Source organism: Vicugna pacos, chromosome X (assembly GCF_048564905.1).
Source record: "Vicugna pacos chromosome X, VicPac4, whole genome shotgun sequence".
Classification (NCBI taxonomy): Eukaryota; Metazoa; Chordata; class Mammalia; order Artiodactyla; family Camelidae; genus Vicugna; species Vicugna pacos.
Window position 1 is genome coordinate 82,841,736 of NC_133023.1, and position 21,207 is coordinate 82,862,942.

General features: G+C 36.3%; 1 protein-coding gene across 3 annotated transcripts in view; it reads left to right on the forward strand.

The window, feature by feature from the left end:
* DOCK11 (dedicator of cytokinesis 11) overlaps positions 1 to 21,207 on the forward strand; it is a 173,304-nt gene that overhangs the window by 143,726 nt on the left and 8,371 nt on the right. For all 3 annotated transcript variants that reach the window (XM_072956720.1, XM_072956722.1, XM_072956721.1), the window contains 4 exons: positions 5,544 to 5,650; positions 12,409 to 12,531; positions 15,725 to 15,838; positions 16,378 to 16,524. In XM_072956720.1, the coding sequence (XP_072812821.1) occupies positions 5,544 to 5,650; positions 12,409 to 12,531; positions 15,725 to 15,838; positions 16,378 to 16,524 (491 nt within the window). The remainder of the gene's footprint in view (positions 1 to 5,543; positions 5,651 to 12,408; positions 12,532 to 15,724; positions 15,839 to 16,377; positions 16,525 to 21,207) is intronic.

The following is a 21,207-nucleotide window of genomic DNA, read 5'->3' on the forward strand; positions in this document are numbered from 1 at the left end:
ATGCTCTTACTCCCTGCCAAAATGGTAATTGTGTGTGGTGATTAACACTACCCTGTTAATCATTTCACAATATATATATATGTATCAAATCAACAAATACACCTTAAACTTACACAGTGTTAGATATCTGTGTCTTAATAGAGCTGAGGCTGGTTGTGGGAGTGGAGACAAAAGAGTCATGGTCGTAAAGGGCTCAGGATCCAGCAAGTCCAATTGAGGAATCTGCCTGAAAGCTTCCTTTCCAAAATTAATATTGTTAACTGTGGTAACAACTACTTAAATAATAAAACAGTTGAGTTAGGTTTAAAAATTGATTGGCAAAGGACATTGCAAGGAAATCTTCCACTAGCTCTCATAATGGTCAAGCTGTTTCCTTGCAGGCAATCAAATGAGTTAAGATGAGGGCTAAATGAAACCATCTTGTAGGAGTCACATCACTGTGGTTTTGGCTATGAGAACCATGTTTTGTTTTGTTTTTTAATTCCAGAATTCCTACAGTTAACTATATATCTTTCTTCCCAGATGTGGTATGACTAAAATGTAGATTCATTTTATTTATATTTTACATTTAATACTTTCTGTTTGATGCTAAAATTCTTTAGAGCAATCCAAGTTTCTGAAATTGGTATACTCTGGTATTCTCCTTTTAGTGCATATATGGTTTTAAAATGGAGAATGAGATTAATTATGAAAAAAGGCCCTATTAGAGGTTTTTTCTGTATCACTGGTATGCCTGTGAAATTACTGTAAAAATAAATATTGAAATTGCACACTTGCAGTTCCAATAAACTAACAAATAATGAGAACCCTAAACATGGTACTAAATAAAGTTTTAGGTGTATCATCTCTCAGATAAATCAGGTTAATATTACCTCATCTTTTAAATTAGTACAAATCTGAAATAAGAGTTTTATATCTACTAAGTATAAACTTATACCCTTTAGATATTGAAAATAGTTAAATATATTAAAATATTTCCTTAGGATTTTTTCACAAGTGCAAAGACCTTGAAACTTCAGCAAAAATCAAGAATTACTTATTCCATTTTCAGTCCTTAAGCTTTTGAAATATAACTATAGGGTTGTACAAAATAGCAACTAAAATATATAAATATTGCTGTGGGTTTTTTTGGACATTAGCTTGAGACAGCTAGCTTGAACACCAAACAATGTGACATGTTTCAACAGATGGAAACAGTGCTTTTAACTAATCATTTAAATATTTCATAATACTTTCAAGGTTTTTCTTTTAGAATTTATTCTTCATAGAAATTAAAGAGCCTTTCCCTGAGTAGGAAAAAAAAGATGTTTTGCATTTTCAACAAAAAATAATGTTAAATTTAGGAGAAGTTTACATATTTATGTATACGTGCCATCTATTTTTATGCCTGGAAAATTCTACTCGCTTAAACTAGAAAATCTTATTCTAAGATGATGGCAGTAGTAAAATCCTCAGGGTTTTTTCCCCCTTAGCTTCAATCATGCCAATAATCCAAAACACGTTTTGTTAATTAGCTGATTGACCTGAGAGTCATACCAAGGAAGATCACTAATTTACAACACAGGTTAAAAACTTAATCTGTTAACCTGTCATCCAGTCTGAGAAATCCAGATCTAGATAAGACCTGGATATTCACAGAGTAAATAAACGTACATTTAAGTGTAGAACTGAAAAAACGTTTTATTTACACTTAAAACAAACTTATTTGACAAAAAGAATTGAGCAATTATAAAGCCTTTTGTTTTCTATCAAGTGCCCTTTGCAGTGATGACAAAATCTCTGGCATATCAACTGCCAGAATTTCTTCTGTTTTCTCAAAGTCCTATGCCATTTCTCTTGAAGTCACTATAAAGCTTTTCTTTTCATCAAGATGGAATGAAGTGCTACAGCTGACACATTGGAGGCAGATGTTCTCCTGTTTAGAGTTTTTAAGAAAAGAAAAAAAGTTTGTCACATTGGGTGGTTGCCTAAGTAAGCAGGGGTGACCACAGAACACCAGTGAGGGACCATTTCTAGATCCTTTTTTTCATGTTTCAAGCACTGAACTGAAAGGGGAAGGGGAAGGAGGGGTGCAGTTCTCCCTGCCCCACCCCCAGCCTCAGACTTCTTTAAGGCAGCCAGAGCGCCTGCTCTTTGTACCAGAGACCTTAAGGATGATCATTCTCCTCCTTTTCCCTAAGTTACCTCAAAGTGGCGATACTAAGTGTTAGTTACTCCTACCCTAAACATATATGATAAAAAAAACAGATCTAAATTTCCTTACTTCTGTTTTGTCTGAGAACCTCAAAATGTTCTAGATCTCATTCTCTGGAGACTAGACTTATGTACCTCTCTCTCTTCTCGTCCCGAGAGAGTACACAACTGTTTTCCCCCGGGGAAGACCAGAGTCAAGTCTCTGCATTCTTCCACCACCACACAGCATCCGAGGTTCAGCAAAGCTTCGGGCCTGTAGGGCTCCTCCATCATCGCAAAAGGAATTTCCTTTCCCATAGAGTCTGTTCTTTCCATGCCTTATAGGGTAATGTTGTTCCCTTTCCCAAGTCTTTGTACCCAGCATCTGATAGCTTAAGTTCTGCAAAGCTTTTTATTCTCCAACTCCTTCCCAATCACAGCTTTTTCCCTTTTTGCCCTCCTCTTTAGGCTCTTACCTGCTAGCCCTCTTCTGACTAGCAGACTTACCTTACCAAGGCTTGGGCTGCTTTCCCATCCTTCAAACTCCTCCTTACTCTTTTCATGGGATAAGTTGTGTTCAAGGTAGTGGTCTCTACTTAGACAGTTTGCATCTTGCTTCCCCTAGGACAGCCATCAGGAATACAGAAGTTACAGCTATGAAGGGCAAAGTCAGGAATCTGGGTCACATACCAGAAAAATTCAAAGCAGACTCTCCAAGACTACCTTATAGCATACTACACATACTACACGGGGCTACGGGAGAGCCCTCACACACAGGCCGCCCTCTGTTGGGATATATACACTGACCACTTCTAGATTCAGCAGCTTGTTTCATCTGAAAATCTTCCTAAGACTAAAGAGAATTGGAATTTTCCCCAAGCATTTTAAAGACCCTAACAAATGAGTCCTCTTATGGATAGTTTGGTGGGTGTTGATAACTTAAGCAAACAAGGGGATGTATATAGGCTTCTCTAGGGAGAGAGAGAGGTCATCAGGTATAGGAATCAAGGTAATATACTTAACAAGAATAGTGGACTCTGAAGCTGGAAATCCACAACAGTAGTCTTTCCAGCAGATAATGCAGACAACAAAGTCCAAAAGTAGGTGTTGACTTGTTTGTTTCTGAGAAGAACCATAACTTACCATCCTTCTACTTAAGATACACACGAGAAGACTCTTTCAAGATGCTTTAGCTTCATCGAATCTCAGGCAGAGGAATGTGCCCCTTTTTGTGCTCCTCAAAATCGTAGCATTCTAGAAAAACCCTAGATTGAGGAATCACTTAAAATACTAATATCCTCGGAATAGGCAGGATTTTTCCCCAGTCATGGACCTAGCTGCCTGAGGCCTTCAGAGATTGACCCTTTTCCTTGTTAAAGACTAGATTATTTCTTCACTCAAGTTTTGGGGCCCTCTTCTGTACTGCCTGGCTCTGGACTTCATAGAGGTAATCAAGTGGGATGTTTTCTCCTAACTTTCAAAAAGTTCTCCCAGTGCACAACTGCTCAGAGTGGCCCATGGACCAGCTGCCAGACTGTTTATTCCTGGTCCACAACAAGATAAGGAGTATTAACCTGAATGTAAATCAGCTGTGTCACTGAGCATGCTGGTTAGTTCAGCTGATTTTTGTTTCATAGAAAGACTTTGTTGAAGAAGGAAATAAAATGATTTACATTCTGGTGCAGTTCCTTATCTTGTGGTCCATTACTTTGAATAGAACTCTCCTAGAATTCTATAATAGACCATTTTAGGCATGCTTATCTTCAGAAATGAAATGTGTTGTGTGCTATATTACCGTCTCTTAAGACCTAATTTCTTTGAACAAAAATGGCTCTAAAGTCTATTGCATCAAAGTAAATCTCATTTTCATTTCTCCCTTTTCTTCCTTAACAGAAATCCACTGACTACTGCCCTCTGTGTTTCTTCATTTTTGAAAAAGTACTTCAGAATAACCCCCATCTTCCCTTACCAGAATTCCATCTCTCTCATAGAAGAGTGATGCTTACTTGATAACTCATGTTCTGTCAAGCATCTTACGAGAAAATGTATGTCTAGTTAGCTTTCATTTAGACAAGAAGAGATGGCAAAATCCAAGCCATAATACATGACCCTTTCCATCAGAATTGAGAAATCTCCTCATTATGAGGTCTGGCTTTCTTAAACCTTCCCTCTTCCTTCCCCAACCTCTAACACCAGGAAGCTTACCAAATATTTAGTTGTGAGTATGTCGTCATTTCTAAGCATCACTATTAGGTTGTAGATTGCAAAAGCTGTTTGTTCTCTTGTGACCAGTCATTTCCCACTAACTAGCAGATTCTGTTATAAAGAGGTTGAATTGTCCTTAACTCTAAAATGACAGCCCACTTAAATAGGGGTAAAGGCAACCACAGGAGAAGTGTTTGGACATGTTCCCCTGTTCAGAATCTGTGGGGCAACCACGTGGCCTTCTATACCCAGACTCTCGCTTGACAGTAACAATTTGGTCCACAATCCTACGGCAGCTGTTCTCAGCTTGAGCTCACTTCCTATTTCCCAAGGGTTCAGTTGCAGAATCACTTACTATACCAGCTGCTAGCAGTTGTTTTATTTTATCTTGAGAAAACTAGTTTATTTATTGGTAGTTTGTTTGGTAATAATAAGTCAGTGAACACTTGTTATTTTCCAGGTTTGTTCTAAACACTTTACATTTCGTTTAATTCTTATAAGGTAGCTATCATCTTTGTTTAACAGATGATGAAACTTTTTACAGTCCTAGAGAGATAAACATGTCTAAAATCACACAATTAGTGATAGAGCTGTGTCTGTCTGACTCCAGAAGCTCTGGTCCTTCCATTCTGTTTCTCCAAAGATGCTTCATCCCTGCCATCTCTTTTATATCCTCCCTCTCTTTACAAGTCCTAGGCTAGGCCAACAATCCACTTTCTTTTCCAATTCTCCAGTGAAATGAGGAGCTAGAGATGGTTAGAGAAGCTCATTCATTGGTTACCTGAAAAGTACATGCCCTCTTTGTTTAGGTGACAGACTATAAACGCACACAAGATCGAAGTGTAACTACCTTAATACCAATTTTTAGATTGCACTAGGAAAACACTTACTATGCTAGTCATTGAAGATGATGCATAGTCAGAGAATGAAACTTATTTGTAAATAACTTGAACTCACTTTTCGGGGAAAAGACTGGTAGGATGTATAGGAGCTAGAAATGATTTGTAAAATTCTTGTTTTTGGTAACTAAAAATTACACATATGACTTTGATCCTTACAAAGATACTTGTTTATTTTTAAGGGTAACTAATCTCTGTAAGGCTATCTGTTATTTACAAAACACTTTTTAAAGATAAATTCACTTCACTGCTTTTTAATTCACACAGAATTATTCCCTAATGGATGTTCAGCCTTCAAGAAAATTACTCCCAATATAGATGAAGAAGGAGCAATGAAAGAAGATGCTGGAATGATGGATGTCCATTATAGCGAAGTAAGATTCCAGGCCCTGCATTGCCAATTACATAAATTTAACTTCTTAAAATTTATTTACTTTAAAATATTATTACAGCTAACTTAATCTGGATGGTAACTAAGGGTTGATGAACTGTAAGCATTAAAACTGCCCAGGGAAAAGATGTTCCTGTTTGGAATGTGGAGCCCTATCTCTGGAACTGTTCTTATTGTCTGGTTTTAGAAATATACCATTTATCATCCTCAAATCACCATCCCAGTAACTAGATCAGAGTCAACATACTTTGGAAAAAATCTCCATAAAAAATAGTTAACAATGTAACAGCTAAACAGAGGATGCATACAAGTATTTATTTAAAAATGGAAAATTTCTGCTCTTAACTTCTTATGGATAGCAAACAGCTTCAGTTGTCACTCAACAAATATTTGTTGAGCACTGACTTATGAGCAAGGCTTTGGACTTGGTGATATAGGAGCTATAAAATAATTAGGTACGGCTGATCCCTGACCTCCAGTGTCTATCTGAAGAGATAATACATGAAATGGAAAAAAGCAAGACAGTGCCATCTGAGTAATACAGACAGTATGTTCCATGCAGAGTCAGAGTTGAGAAGTTATTTCAGCAGAGGAGAATAGCAGGGACAAAAATTAAGAGGTGGGAAAGCAGAAGGCATGTTCGAGGGCACAGTGAATGGATCCTTTTGGCTAAGCCAGTGGGTTCCTACAGAGAAGAGTACTAGCTGAGGTCAGATTTTGAGAAACTTGGAATGTTAGGGCTTTATTGAGTAGAATGTTGAATTGCTATCAAAGGTTTCTGAGCAGAATAATGACAAGATGAAAGCAAGGAAGAGGAAAGGTTAATTTGGCGGTAATACGGGAAATGTATTGGAGGTAGATGGATGGGGGCTGGAGGCAGAGGCTGGAGCGAGGGCTGCCCTGAGAGTCCAGACGTGAGGCAGTCGGGCCTAAACCCAGATAGCGACAGATTCAGGAAACACTGTGAAGAAAAGAGGAAGACTTGATGGCTATTGGAGAAGAATCAGAGGTAGCTCCGAGATTTCAAGTTTGGTATAGAAAAATGACGGATGGAGGATTTTACAGGGAAGATGATGAATTCAGTGTTTGATGTGTGTTGAATTGGAAGTGAAAGGCTATGGAAATAGAAATAACATCAGGCCACTGGAAATTCAGAACTGAATCTAAGTAGAGAGATCAGGGTTGGAGAGCCACATCTGGAAGTCATATCTGTGTGAGAACCAAAGCAGAGTGATGACGGGAAGTAATATAGCAAGTGACGGCCAGGCAACCAAGGACTGAATCATACAGATGCCCGCAGTTAGGGAATGTGGAGACAAAAACAGAAAGAAACAAACAACAAAAAGCAGAGAGATTTAAAGGGTTGAAGTCCCATAGAAATACATATTTAAGATTGTATTAAGAAACGTAAGCAGCAGTCAGGTTAAAGTGAGAGAGACACACTTTATACTTTATGAATTTTTTTAAAAAAATATAAGCAATCTCAAGCTAGCCCTAGTTCATTTAGCTAAAGTGATCTCTACCTAGAAGCTCTACTTACTATTTCTATATTGGTCTCTCTCCTCATCAGTAAAATAAAGACGCTAACACTGTCCTGATCACTTCACAATAAATGTGAAGGCTCTTTATAAGTCATTAGGTGCTACAGGAGTGTCAGGCTTTCTCACTGACCAACCTGTTAGCAAGGTTTCCTTTTACCCCTAGAACCTAGAAGAGTAGATATTTAAAACATGTTTGCTGAATTAGTTAATCATAACAGAGAAATCAAGATACTTGAATTTTAATCCCAGTTGATTGGTTATTGACTATGAAGCCTTGGGTAAGTTAATACACTTCTGGAGTTGTAGTTAGATCAGCTTAGATGATTTTCATCTAAGGTCTCCAGTTTTTGTGGGCTGACAGCAGAAAGATTCAGTGGAGTTTGTGGGCGATAAATGGTTCAGCACAACTGAAGTTACGTCCTTTCTTCCAAACAGCAGCTTGAACATAGTCATAGAAATGGCCTTGTGCCTGACCTTTTTTTATACTCTTAAAGACAGCAGTAACATTTCTTACTAGTCAAGAACTATAATCGGTTTTCTATGTAAACACATTTGTTAGAACTCTGTGTTCTACAGTAATAATTTATACATACTTTTAATTTGACATATACAAATAGAATCATATTCTCCGTAATGTCATTTTATGTTTAGTTTCTATAATAGGGCTTCTTCCTCATGCCCTAGCCAATGGAAAAATAATGCCATTGATTTACAAGTTTTATTGAAATGAAAAATACAAATTGTTGTTCATTTAGTGCCTTATTTAAATATGTGAGTTAAACCAATATTAATTTGTTTTTAAGACTGCCATTTCTGACTTTTGCAAGTTTTAAAATATATAACTAATGTACAATAAAATGCACACATCTTAAGTGAACAGCTTAATTTTGACAATTGTATGTATCCATGCAACTTAACAACCTCAAACAAGAAATAGAACATGTCCGTCCCTCCAGAAAAGTTCCAGTGTGCCCATTTCCAGTCAGTTTCCCCACCCCCACTACCTGATTTCTATCACCATACACTAGTTTTGCTGGTATCTTGGCGTCATAAAAATTGAATCATTCAGTGTGTACCCTTTGGTATCTGGCTTCTTTTGCTTAGCCTAATGTTTTTGCAGTACATCCATGTTGTTGGGTATATCAGAAGTTCTTTTTCATTGCTAGATATTCTATTATATTGACATATGATTTTTAAATCCATTCTCCTATTGATGGATTCTGGATTGTTTCCAATTTGAGATTGTTATGAATAAGGCTGTTTTAAACATTCTTATCTATGACCTTTTGTGGACATATGCATTTGTTTTTCTTGGGTTCATTCCTGGGAGTGAAACTGCTGGATCCTAGGGAAGTTATATGTTTAACTTTATAAGAAACTGCCAAAGAGCTTTTCAAAGTGGTGGGATGATTTTATACTCCCACCAGCAACTGATGAGAGTTTCAGCTGCTCTACTTCCTCACCAACAGCTGATGTTGCTAATCTTTCTATATTTTTACCACCCTATTAGACACGACTTGGTATGTCATTGTGCTTTTCATTTGTGTTTTCCTAATGACTAATGTGTTGAGCACTTTTTCATGTGCTCCTTTGTCTTTTATATATATATGTATATATAATATATATATGGAAATAGTACTGCTTGATTTTTTAATCTTATTTTTCAATTTATTGTTGCTAGTATATAGAAATACAGTTGATTTTGTATGCTGATCTTACAATCTGCAGTCTTGCTAAATCCGCTTATTAGTTTTAGTACTTTGTATATTCTTTAGGATTTTCTACATACACAATCATGTCATCTGCACAGAAAGAGTTTTACGTTTGCCAATCTCTATGCCTTTTTTCTTTTTCTTGCCTTATTATACTGGCTAGGACCTTCAGCATAATGTTGAATAGAAGTTGTAAGAGCAGACATTCTTGACTTGTTCCCAAATTAGAAGAGTGTTCAGCCTGTAGGTTTTTCGTAGATGCTCTTTATCAGATTGAGGAAGATCTCTTCTATTCCATTTCCTGAGGGTTCTTTTTTAACATCATGAAGGGGTGTTGAGTTTTTTCAAATGCTTTTTCTGCATCTATTGCTAGAGATCACATTTTTCTCTTTCATTCTGTTTATGTGGTTCATTCTATTTACATTGGAGTTTTTCCTAATTCTAAACCAACTTCACATTCTTGGGACAAACCTTACTAGCTTGCAACAGATTTTTAATTCCCCCCAAGTTCTTCCTTCTCACTGTTGCTGGAAATTTTAATTTGACTATTAAATGTTAATATACAGATTATTTATTCAAGTAGCAACATTTAATGAACATCAACTATGTGCTGTCACCATACTAGTAAGCAATATAAAATATTGTCCCTACTTTTGAAGAGTCTCAGCCTATTTGGAAAGTCAAAGACAAAGAAAATGGGCAAGTATGGTGATAAACATCCACTCAATAAATTTATCAGAGTAAGAAAGATAGGTGTCTAGTGTTTTGCTGCTCTGTGATCAGGAGAAGAATCCTGAAAGAGGTGACAGTTAAGCTTTCTTAAAGGGGTTAAATAAGTGAAAGGGATTAAAAGATAAGAGGGTAGAGCATGGACAAAGGCACAAAGTTAAGACAACACCATGGTGCTTCAGGGAAACTACTAGTACTTCATTGCTATTGGGGATAAAGTACAAGGCTGGGCATGATGAATGATGATATTACAAAAGTATCAGCCAGATCACTGCAAGCTTTGTGTGCCAAATGAAAGAGCTTGTCCTTAGTTCTGTGAATGATGGGGAGCCATCATGAGATTTTAAGAAAGCAAGAGGGACGTGGTCTGGTTTGCATTTTAATCAGAACCCTATGGCAAGAGGGGAGGGTATAGCTCAAGTGGTAGGGCGCATGCTTAGCATGCAGGAGGTCCTGGGTTCAATCCCCAGTGCCTCCTCCCAAGAATAAATAAATAATAAATAAACCTAATCACCTCCCCTGCCAACCCCCCCAAAAAAACTTTACAAAAAGAACCCTATGGCAGATTTGTGGAGGGTGGATTTGAAAGGGCCAAGGATGGAGGCAGGAAAATCAGTTAGGAAAAAGTAATGAAGTCCTTAGGAATAGACTTACCATATGACCCAGGAATCCCACTCCTGGGCATATATCCAGAGGAACCCTACTTCAAAATGACACCTGCACCCCAATGTTCATAGCAGCACTATTTACAATAGCCAAGACATGGAAACAGCCTAAATGTCCATTAACAGATGACTGGATAAAGAAGATGTGGTATATTTATACAGTGGAATACTATTCAGCCATAAAAATGACAACATAACACCATTTACAGCAACATGGATGCTCCTGGAGAATGTCATTCTAAGTGAAGTAAGCCAGAAAGAGAAAGAAAAATACCATATGAGATTGCTCATATGTGGAATCTAAACAAAACAAAACAAAACATAAACACAAAACAGAAACAGACTCATAGACATAGAATACAAACTTGTGGTTGCCAAGGGGGTGGGGGGTGGGAAGGGACAGACTGGGATTTCAAAATGTAGAATACATAAATAAGATTATATTGTATATAGCAAAGGGAAATATATACAAGATCTTATGGTAGCTCACAGAGAAAAAAAATGTGACAATATATATATATGTTCACATATAACTGAAAAATTGTGCTCTACACTGGAATTTACACAACATTGTAAAATGATTATAACTCAATAAAAAATGTTAAAAAAGAAAGAAAGAAAGAAAAGAAAGAAAGAAAGAAAGGAAGGAAGAAAGAAAGGAAGGAAGGAAGAAAGAAAGAAGTCTTGACCCTTAGCAATGAGAGTAGAAATGGAGAGGAAGGGTCCGATCTGAGAAGTATTTAGGAAGTAAAACTGGCAGAACTAGGTGATGAACTGATTACAGGATGAGTAAAGAGAGTGTATTTGATTCCTAGGGTTGCCATAACAACGTACACAAACTGGGGGGTCTTAAAACAATAGAACTTTATTGTCTTAAGAGTTTAGAAGTCTGCAATCAAGGTGTCATCAGGGTCATGCTCCATCCGAGACTCTGGGTAGAAGCCTTCCTCGCCTCTGCCCAGCTTCTGGCAGTAGCTGTAGATCTTTGACCTTCCTAGGCTTGTAGCTGCATTGCTTGAGTCCCTGCCTCTGTAGTCACATGGTGTTCTTCCTGTATGCCTCTGTCATGTTGGATTGAAGGCTCACCCTACTCCAGTATGACTTCACCTTCACTAATCATATCTGCAATGACCCTATTTGCGAATAAGGTCACATTGTGAGGTACTGGGGGTAAAGACGTCAACTTATCTTTTTGAGGGACACAGTTCAACTTACAACAAAGGGTAAGGTAAAAACTGCTCTTAGTTTTCTAGCTAAGAGTTTATAGGGTGTGGCCACTGGCTAGATAGAAAGCACAAGTGAAAGAGTGAGTTTAGGAAGAAGATGAATTCAAAATTGTCTCAAGGACATACAGGAAGAGCCGTTGTAGCAGTCAGTTCTACAGGTCTGAAGTTCATCTCTTTAAGATAAAAACGAACTGTTAAGATTTATAGATAGCATGAGTGATTGGCTCATCTTATTGTTGAGAACATGAGATGATAGTTCACAAAATTGTTTTAGAGCAGCTGTTATTATGGCAAAGTCGGAGATCTCTATCTTGAGGTATTATAATATCATTCTAATTTTAGAACCAATAGACAAGAAGGAAGAATTCTTGACCAAAATCACATCATTTTAATAAACACCTATGTCACTAATGCAACAGCTTGAAAGTTGTCAAATTGTCTAAAGATTTTTGTGTGTAATACGATTTCAACATAAAGGGAAAATAATGGACATTTATAGGCTTAGTGAAATTCACCCTGTTAGACAATGACATCCTCAGTTTGGAACAATGTATCCCTTTTTAAAAATACTTCCTGTCTATATGTCACTACTTGTAAGTACAGTTAACATCCTCATTACATGATAAACAAAATAAACAGATGTAGTTTACTATTGTCAATATTAACTTCATACTTTTAAGAATGGTTTCAATTTCATATATTTCAAGTATTTGATTTAGAAAATACAGTCACACAACTGTACTCTTTCTGTGCATTTCATTAAATTCAGTACATTCTGTTCTTTATTAACTTGAAATGGTTCAAAATACATTTGCCCAGAACTCTAAAACTACCTCTAATTCCTGATTGCATTTTTCTCTCAACACAGGAAGTTTTGCTGGAGCTGCTAGAACAATGTGTGGATGGCTTATGGAAAGCAGAACGTTATGAAGTAATCTCTGAAATTTCCAAGTTGATCATTCCAATTTATGAGAAACGTCGAGAGTTTGAGGTAGGTAATTTAAACATCTGCATCATTGGTCTATATATTTTATTTTGGTCTTAAGTTACTATCCTTAAAAAATGCTATGAGGTTCTAAAAGTAGAGTCCTACCTTATATTCATATAAATTTTCCAAATGAAATTAAGGATAAAAAATCTAAAATAGAAATTGAAATTTACATTATATCAGCAGTTCTCAAAACATTTTTATTTAGCAGTCTCCCCTCTTTCCCTCATGGCATAAAACGATTGATGTTGTCTTCACTAAATCTTTGCTAAAAAGGCTGTTGGATTTCCACGCTGCCTGGGAAGAGGCATTGGCAGGATTCAATTCTTTACAGTTTGATGGGGAGATGAAAAGTGCTGGCAGATGACAGTGAGGGAGGTAATAAGACACTAGTAATAGCACTATTATGAGAAATTTTTCAATTTAGTCGGCTGGATAAAACTGTTGATGAAGGGTAGTTAATAAAGAATAGCAGTATGATGAACAGCTGTTGCCACCAGCACTGAACAGGAATTTTTTATTTTCATGTTTCTAAGTCCCTATCATAATTTTCTACCCCTCCTATGCTAGGAAGGGGTGATTTAGGATTCAAGCCATTTTTTAAAGCAATTTATCCTTCAATATAGCAAGTAGTCTTTCGTTGCTGAAGAAGTTTCCAAGAGTGAAAACATACATTTAATATCATCTATATAGTGCTCTCATCTGTGCTCCAAACTGGCTCTGAGCAAACTCACTTTTTCTGGGTCTTTCTCTCTTTGCCATACTGTTGGTGTATATGGGGCATGCCTGAAAAATCATAGTTAATGTTCAAATGATTATATTAAAAAGCAAGAGTTAGATAATTAAACCTAGGTCATGTAGATGGCAAAGAATAGCCTGTGAGACGAGACAGGAATTGGCACTGCCCCTTTGATCAAAGCATTACATACTAAGAACCTTTTTAAAAGTTTCAGAATACCCACTTTATTACTCTAAGGTTGAAAATCAGTCTATTAGAAACCCAGGGAGCATTTTGCTACTCAGTTGACTAAATAGGGAAAGAAGAAAAATATGTCTTCCCTACACATTAAAGGAAACGCTATGTTCTGTAGGGGAACTACTCCTATTTCCTTGTAGGGGTGCAAGGCTCTGTATAGATCCCCTAGCATTCTGCCTGAGATGAAGTAATTTTTCAGTATATCTTTGTGAGATGGGCTGAAAAGTGTCAGAGATAGCACCATAAAGGTAAGGAAACTTCCTTCAAATTGAGCTCAGCTGCAGGAAATAGTATGAATGGAAAAAATTTTAGAGAAAGAATATCTGCTTCTGTAAGCCAGAAAAAGAAAAATGCCATATGATACCACTTATATGTGGAATCTGAAAAAAAGGATATAAATGAACTGCTTATTATTTATAACTTAGATGACTGATTTCTTGAATATATGTAAGCACATTTTGACTGTCCTTTATGATTGGATTACTGCATTCTGTTGATTCTTATTTTGTGATTGGCTTTATTCCTTTGATAACTATGTAAGTTTAAAAAGCTAAACCTCTAAACTGTACTTAGAAACAATGAACAATACATACATGTAAATTTTTAAAATGCGCAGTATATTGTATATATGTATTTACATGCAATATATTGTATATGTGCATCAAATTGTATCAGTTTTACCTCATAAGACTGAAAAATGGGGAATAAAACAAAGTAAAACTAACCCCCGAGTCACACAAAAAAGAATATCTGCTTCTGTGCTCCCCCTTTTTTATTGAAGTGAAATTCAGATAACAGCTAACCATTTTCAGGTGGACAGTTCTGTGGCATTTCGTGCATTCATGGCATTGTGCTCCCACCACCTCTCTCTAGCTTCAAAATGTTTTCATCACCCCAGATCCTTTAGGTAACCACTCTCCATCCCATCCTCCATCCCCTAGTAACCGCTAATTTGTTTTCTGTCTCTGTGGACTTGCCTGTTCTGGATGTGTCATAAAAAAGGATTAATACAAGATGTGACCTTTTGTGTCTGGCTCCTTTCACTTAGCATAATATTTAGAGGTTTATCTAGGTTGTAGCATGTATCAGAACTTCATTCCTTTTTGTGGCTGAGTGATATTCCATGGTATGGATATGCTAGTTTGTCCATTTACCTGTTACAGACATTCGGGTTGTTTCCACATTTTGACTATTACAAATAGTGCTGTTGTAAACATTTATGTATGAGTTTCTATATGGGCATGTTTTCACTTCTCTTGGATATATACCTAAGAGGGGAATTGCTGGGTCATACAGTAACTGTATGTATAACTTCTGAGTAACCACCAAACTGTTTTCCCTTTTCCCTTCCCCCCAGCAATGTACACAGTCCACATTTTGACCAATACTTGTTTTGGTTTCTTATTACAGCCCGCCTGGTGGATATAAAGTGGTGTCACATTGTGGTTTTGATTAGTATTTCCTTAATGACCAATGATTTTGAACATCTTTTCATGTACTTGTTGGCCGTTCATGTATGTTCTTTGGAGGAATGTCTATTCAAGTCCTTTGCTCACTTTTAAATTGGGATGTTTGCCTTTTTATTGTTGAACTGTGAGAGTTCTTTATATTTTCCGGATATGAAAATTTATCATATCTGTGATTTGCAAATATTTCCTCCAGTTCTGTAGGTTGTCTTTTCATGTTCTTGATAACGTTCTTTGCACAGCGTGCTCCCGTTTTCTGGGTGTGAAAAGAATATATTCTTTGAAAATGTCTGTGAACTTGTATAAAAGCCGTCCTCACACAGGCTCACACCATCATTTTTGTGTCTGCATTTCATGTTCTTCTCCCAAAGTGCTTAGACGGATTGTTTACTCCACCTAAGGGCTCAAGCAAAGCATTTTGCTTCTCTTTCAGTTAAATAATTCAGACATATAGAAAATAGTAGTCAATAATACATTATTTGTAAAGTATACATTATCATTTGTATATGAATGAAATGAAGCATGATATTTAGAAATGCAATGTCATTTGACGAATTGAAGCTCCACTCTGTGACCTAAACTTGTTAAGGAGTTTTGTTTAATTTCGTGACCAAGAGGGAGGGGAGTGTGAGTTACCCCACCGAAACCATTTTGAAAAGGAAATAGTGTTGCTTTTTTACCCCCTGTGCATTTATCTTAGACATTTAGTAATTAACCAAAACATAAAGCTAAAGTTTATTCTCATTTTTTTCAGAAACTTACTCAAGTTTATAGAACTCTTCATGGAGCTTACACAAAAATTCTGGAGGTTATGCACACAAAGAAAAGGCTTTTAGGAACTTTCTTCAGAGTTGCCTTTTACGGCCAAGTAAGTATACTTTAGTTAATAAAGTTGTTTTTCTTTTTAAACTTTCACCTTTGAATTGTTAGATTACTACAGCAGCGGTTATTGGTCCTAGGAGTCTGTCTAGATGGAGTGCCTATCACAACAGCAGGAAGCCTCTTGTGAGTGTAAAGTTCACTTTCGTTCCCATATCTAAATCCACTAGGTCAGAGTACAACATATAAGATTTGAATTTTTCCTTCAGTTTCATTTTATGTTAGGCTTCTTAAATATATATTTAATATCTAGTACTGCAGGTTTCCAAATAAAAATCAGGTAAGTATGCAGGGAATGAAAAAAATCAAGTGTGGAGCTCTTCAGGCCAATAATATGTTCATATGACCGTGAGTTTGAAAATTCTCACTTACTTAATTTAAAAGAGTGAATATAGGCATGTAGCTTTTAGTACTATTATTTAAAATCTATTTCAAATACAATTATTGCTAGTTATTTAGTAGGTTTTCTCTAAATACTGTGTTTGCTCATACTACTTATAATTTACTGTATGTTTAACTTTACAATAGTCTTTTTTTGAAGAAGAGGATGGAAAGGAGTACATCTATAAAGAACCAAAGCTCACCGGCCTCTCGGAGATTTCCCTGAGACTTGTTAAACTTTATGGTGAAAAATTTGGTACAGAGAATGTCAAAATAATTCAGGATTCAGACAAGGTAACATATGCGCTGCATTTTGAAATCATTATTTGTTACTTCCAAGCATGGTACATTGCTCCTGACTTTTTCCTTTTTCAGCTGGGGAGAAGCATGGAAAATAGAGCCTTTCTAGATCGTGCAAGAAAGGATAGCGGCTTTGGAGTCAGAGAGGATTCAAATCTCCACTGTCTGCCACCTGCTAGCTCTGTGACCATAGGGAAGTTACTTAACCTCTCTGTGCCTCATTTTCCTCATTGGTAAAATGGAAATAATAGTGCCTTCCTCATGGAGTTGTATGGATTCAGTAAGTTAATATATGGAAAGTGATTAGAGTTCTGGTATATGAAAAAGCATTCACTAATACTAGAAGCTGACATGCTCAATAAAGTTTAGCTATTACTGTGAATGCTGTTGTGTGCATGATTGTCAATTTCATACTTTATGATTAAAATAATCTTCGTGCACACATTTTATTCTAAGGTATCCTTAGTCTAGTAGTTACATTTGCAGTGATGTAGATTTCAGAGAGATGCCTTAGGCCTTACTGTAACCACTATCCATCCTACTAGGCCCTCCCAAGGCAAGGAAGGATGAGAAAGGTTCTAGCAAGAGACGCTCTTTCCTAGAAATGCATAGTTCCCTACAGACAGAATTTCAGGAAGGCACAGTAGGAATGCCTGACTGTCCTTAGTTGCCATGGGTGTGCCCACGATGAGCACTGATTTTTAAGGTAGGTACAACCTATACAGCGCAGGGTCTACAGGCCCTAGCAGTATTTACTGAGTGACTATGATGTGCATGGTGCTATGTAAAGCACTTAACAGCTAATAGGCAGCGTTGCCAGAGTGAGAAGCCCATGGCAATGGTAAAGATACTTCATTTTCTACCATGAAAATGATTTCTTCACTTTGTAGACTTACCTTTATCTCATAGAGGTTGTTTTATCTTAAACATATGCCTTAAGATATTTAAAAATAGATGTGCTGGTAGGTTCAAAAGTCATTAATATTCAGCAAAAAACCTCTCAATACTTATCAGTTTCACTATTTTGTGTTGTTTTATTGAATTAAGACAGCGGAAAATGTTATCTCCTTGTAGCCAGAAAGGCTTAGGCTTGCTGCCATGCTACTGATACTATAAATGGAAAGTTAATGGAAATCCAGACTTGCAGTACAACATGCAGTTTTCTACTTTATTCTGCCTCTGAAAACCTGGCAAGCAAGCAGTAATGACAAATCACCATCAGGCAGCTGGACTCCTGACATTATTTGTGTGTACAATATTTTAGTCATTCCTCACAGGCAACAGCCATAATAAGCAGTTGCTACTTTTAAAGACCTTATTTTTTTTCTTAATGTGTGAAATCCAAAATTAAAAACACTTTTACTTGCCAAAGAACAAAATCTGCTTAAGGGCACAGACAATTTGAGGAACAGTTGGGCAATGTTTTCCAGTATTTAAAATGTATGTTTCTTTGGAGCCAACAATTTCATATTTAAGATTTTATCTCGTAGATGTACAAACACAAAGATGTATGTTTAAAGGTGTTTATTGCTACAAAGTTTGTTAACAAAAGCCTGGAAGCAATCTGATGTCCATATGGTTAAAGAAATGATATCACTCACATAATGGATATAGTAACCTAGGCATTAAAAATTTTGTAAGTATTGATATGAACCTATCAAGATATATTATTGAGAGAAAAAAGGTGAGGTGCAGGACATTATAGATAGGATGATCACGTGTGTAAAAACTGATATTCACATTTACTCACTTGTGTATGCTTAGGAAATTTCTGGAATGATACATACAAAATTGTTAACCACGGTTATCCCTGAGGAGAGACTAGAGTCTTATGTGGAAAGACAAACTTTTTAAAAAACTTTTCATGTATACTTTTGTGTTCTGTTTAAATGTTTTACCATATACATATTTTACTTTTATAAGGTTAAAATCAAGCTTGATCTCTATTTTGTTGATTGCTTTTATTATGAAAGGGTGTTGAATTTTGTCAAATGTTTTTCCTAATTGTTTCAGATGATCATATGGTTTTTCCCCTTCATTTCTGTTAATGTGGTGTATTACATTGATCAATTTTCCTACGTTGAACTATCCCTGCATCCCAGGAATAGATCCCACTTGGTCATGGTGTGTAATCCTTTTAATATGCTGCTGAATTTGGTTTGCTAGTATTCTTTTGAGGACCTTTGCATAAGGGATATTGGTCTGTAGTTTTCTTGTACTGTTGTCTGGCTTTGGTATCAGAGTAATGCTGACCTCATAGAGTGAGTTAGGGAGTGTTCCTTCCTCTTCACTTTTTGGGGAAAATTTGAGGATTGATGTTAGTTCTCCTTGAAGACTTCACCAGTGAAGACATCAGATCCAGAGCTTCTCTTTGTTAGGAGATTTTTTAAATTATAGATTCAGTCTCTTTCCTAGTTAAAGATCTCTTCAGATTTTTCTATTTCTTCATGGTTTAGTTTTGGTAGGCTTTGTGTTTCTAGGAATTTGTTCATTTCACATTTCATCTAGGCTGTCTAATTTGTCGGCATATAGCTGCTCATAGTACTCTCTTATAATCCTTTTTATTTCTGTAGAATTGGTAGTAATGTCCTCATTTTCATTTCTGATTTTGGTAATTTGAATGCTCTTTTTTTTTTGTCTATCTGTTAAAGCTTTGTCAGTCTTGTTGATCTTTTCAGAGATCCAACTTTTAGGTTAGTTTCATTGATTTTTCTCTATTTTTCTATTCTCTATTTCATTTATCTATGTTATAATCTTTATTATTTCCTTCCTTCTGCTAGCTTTGGGTTTAGTTTGTTCTTTTCTTTTTAGTTCCTTAAATTGTAAAATTAGATTGTTAATTTGAGATCGTTCCTATTTTTTAATGTTGAATGTTTACAGCTATAAATTTCCCTCTTAGCACTGCTTTTGCTGTGTCCCATAAGTTTTGGTAATGTTGTGATTCCATTTTCATTAATCTCTAAGTATTTTCTAATTACTCTTGTGAGTTCTTCTTTGATTCATTGATTTTTTAAAAGTATATTGTTTAATTTTCACAAAATTTACTTCTTAAACTTGAATTTATACCAATTTCAATAACAGAAAAATTCTGCTCCTTTAACAGCTCCATCCCTAACCCTTTCAGTTGTTGATGTCACAGAATCACATCTCTATATGTTGTGCATCCAAAAACATTAGCTAATAATTTTAATGTATTAGTCTCTTAAATTATTTGGAGTTATAAACCAAAGTTTTGGTAATACTAGCTTTTAGACCAATTTTTAAATGTATTAGTCTTAAATCATGTAGAAAACAAAAAGCAGTAAGCAGTATCGTTACCATGGTTATGATAGTACTAACTTTCGTAATTACACACGTATTTACCTTTACTGAGATCTTTATTTCTTCATACAGCTTTGAGTTACTGTCTGGTGTCCCTTCATTGTAACCAGCAGGACTCCCTTTAGCGGTCCATATAGGGAAGCTCTAGTGGTAACAAACTTCCTCAGCTTTTCTTTATCTGGGTATGTCAGTCTCTCCCTCACTTTTAAGGAGAGTTTTGCCAGATACAGGATATTCTTGATTGACAGATTGTTGTTGTTGTTTAGCACTTTGAATGTATCAGTTCACTGCCTTCTGGCCTCCAAAGTTTCTGATGAGAAATCTGATCATCTTATTGAGGATCCCTTGTATATGACTGAGTCATTTATCTCTTGCTCCTTTCAAAATTCTCTTTTAACAGTTTGATTTTAATGTGTCTCGGTGTGGGTATCTTTGAGTTACCCTACCTGGAGTTTCTTGAGCTTCCTGGATGTTTATAGTCATGTTTTTCATCAAATTTGGGAAGTTTTCAGCCATTATTTCTTCAAATATTGTCTCTGCCCCTTTCTCTTTTCTCCTTTAGGGACTATCACAAGGTATATGTTGGTCTTCTGGGTGATGTTCCACAGGTTTCTTAGGCTCTGTCACTCTTCAATTTTTTTTTTCCTTTCTGTTCTTCTGACTCGATCATTCCCATTGTCCTGTCTTCAAGTTCGCTCTTACTTCTGCCTGCTGAAATCTGCCTTTGAATCCTTCTGGTGAACTTTCATTTCAGTTATTGTATTTTTCAGCTCTGAAAAAAAATTTTGGTTTCTTTTTAGGTTTTCTACCTCTTTGTTGATATTGACATTTTGTTCATGTATCATTTTCTTGATTTTATATTTTCCTTTAATTATTTAATCCTCAAGGTGGTGGTTTTAAAGTCTTTTTCTAGTAGACCTGCTATTAGATCTGCTATCAGGGACAGTTTCTCTTGGTTTATTTTTCTTCTTTGAATGGGCCGTGCTTTCTTGTTTCTTTGTATGCTTGTGATTTTTTTTGTTGAAAACTGGACATTTGAAATTAATTAATAATATGGTCACTCTGGAAATCAGAATTTCCCCCTTTCCAAGGGTTTGCAGTTCTGTTTGTTTTTAATCGTTGTAGGCTGTCTCTGTGCCAAAGAACAGCCCGAGGTGTAAACTTGGGGGTCTTCTCAGGTCTGTTCTGAGCCTGCACCTTCCCTTGAGCATGCCCAGTGACTTTCTAGTTTCCCTCATATATGCAGTTGCTTTTGAATGCCCTAATCTTTAATGTCTGGCTCCCAAGAGGGGAGAAAGAGGAAAATGAAGTGAGGAGGGTGGAGAAAAGATACTGGTCCTTTAAATTCCCTGCAAG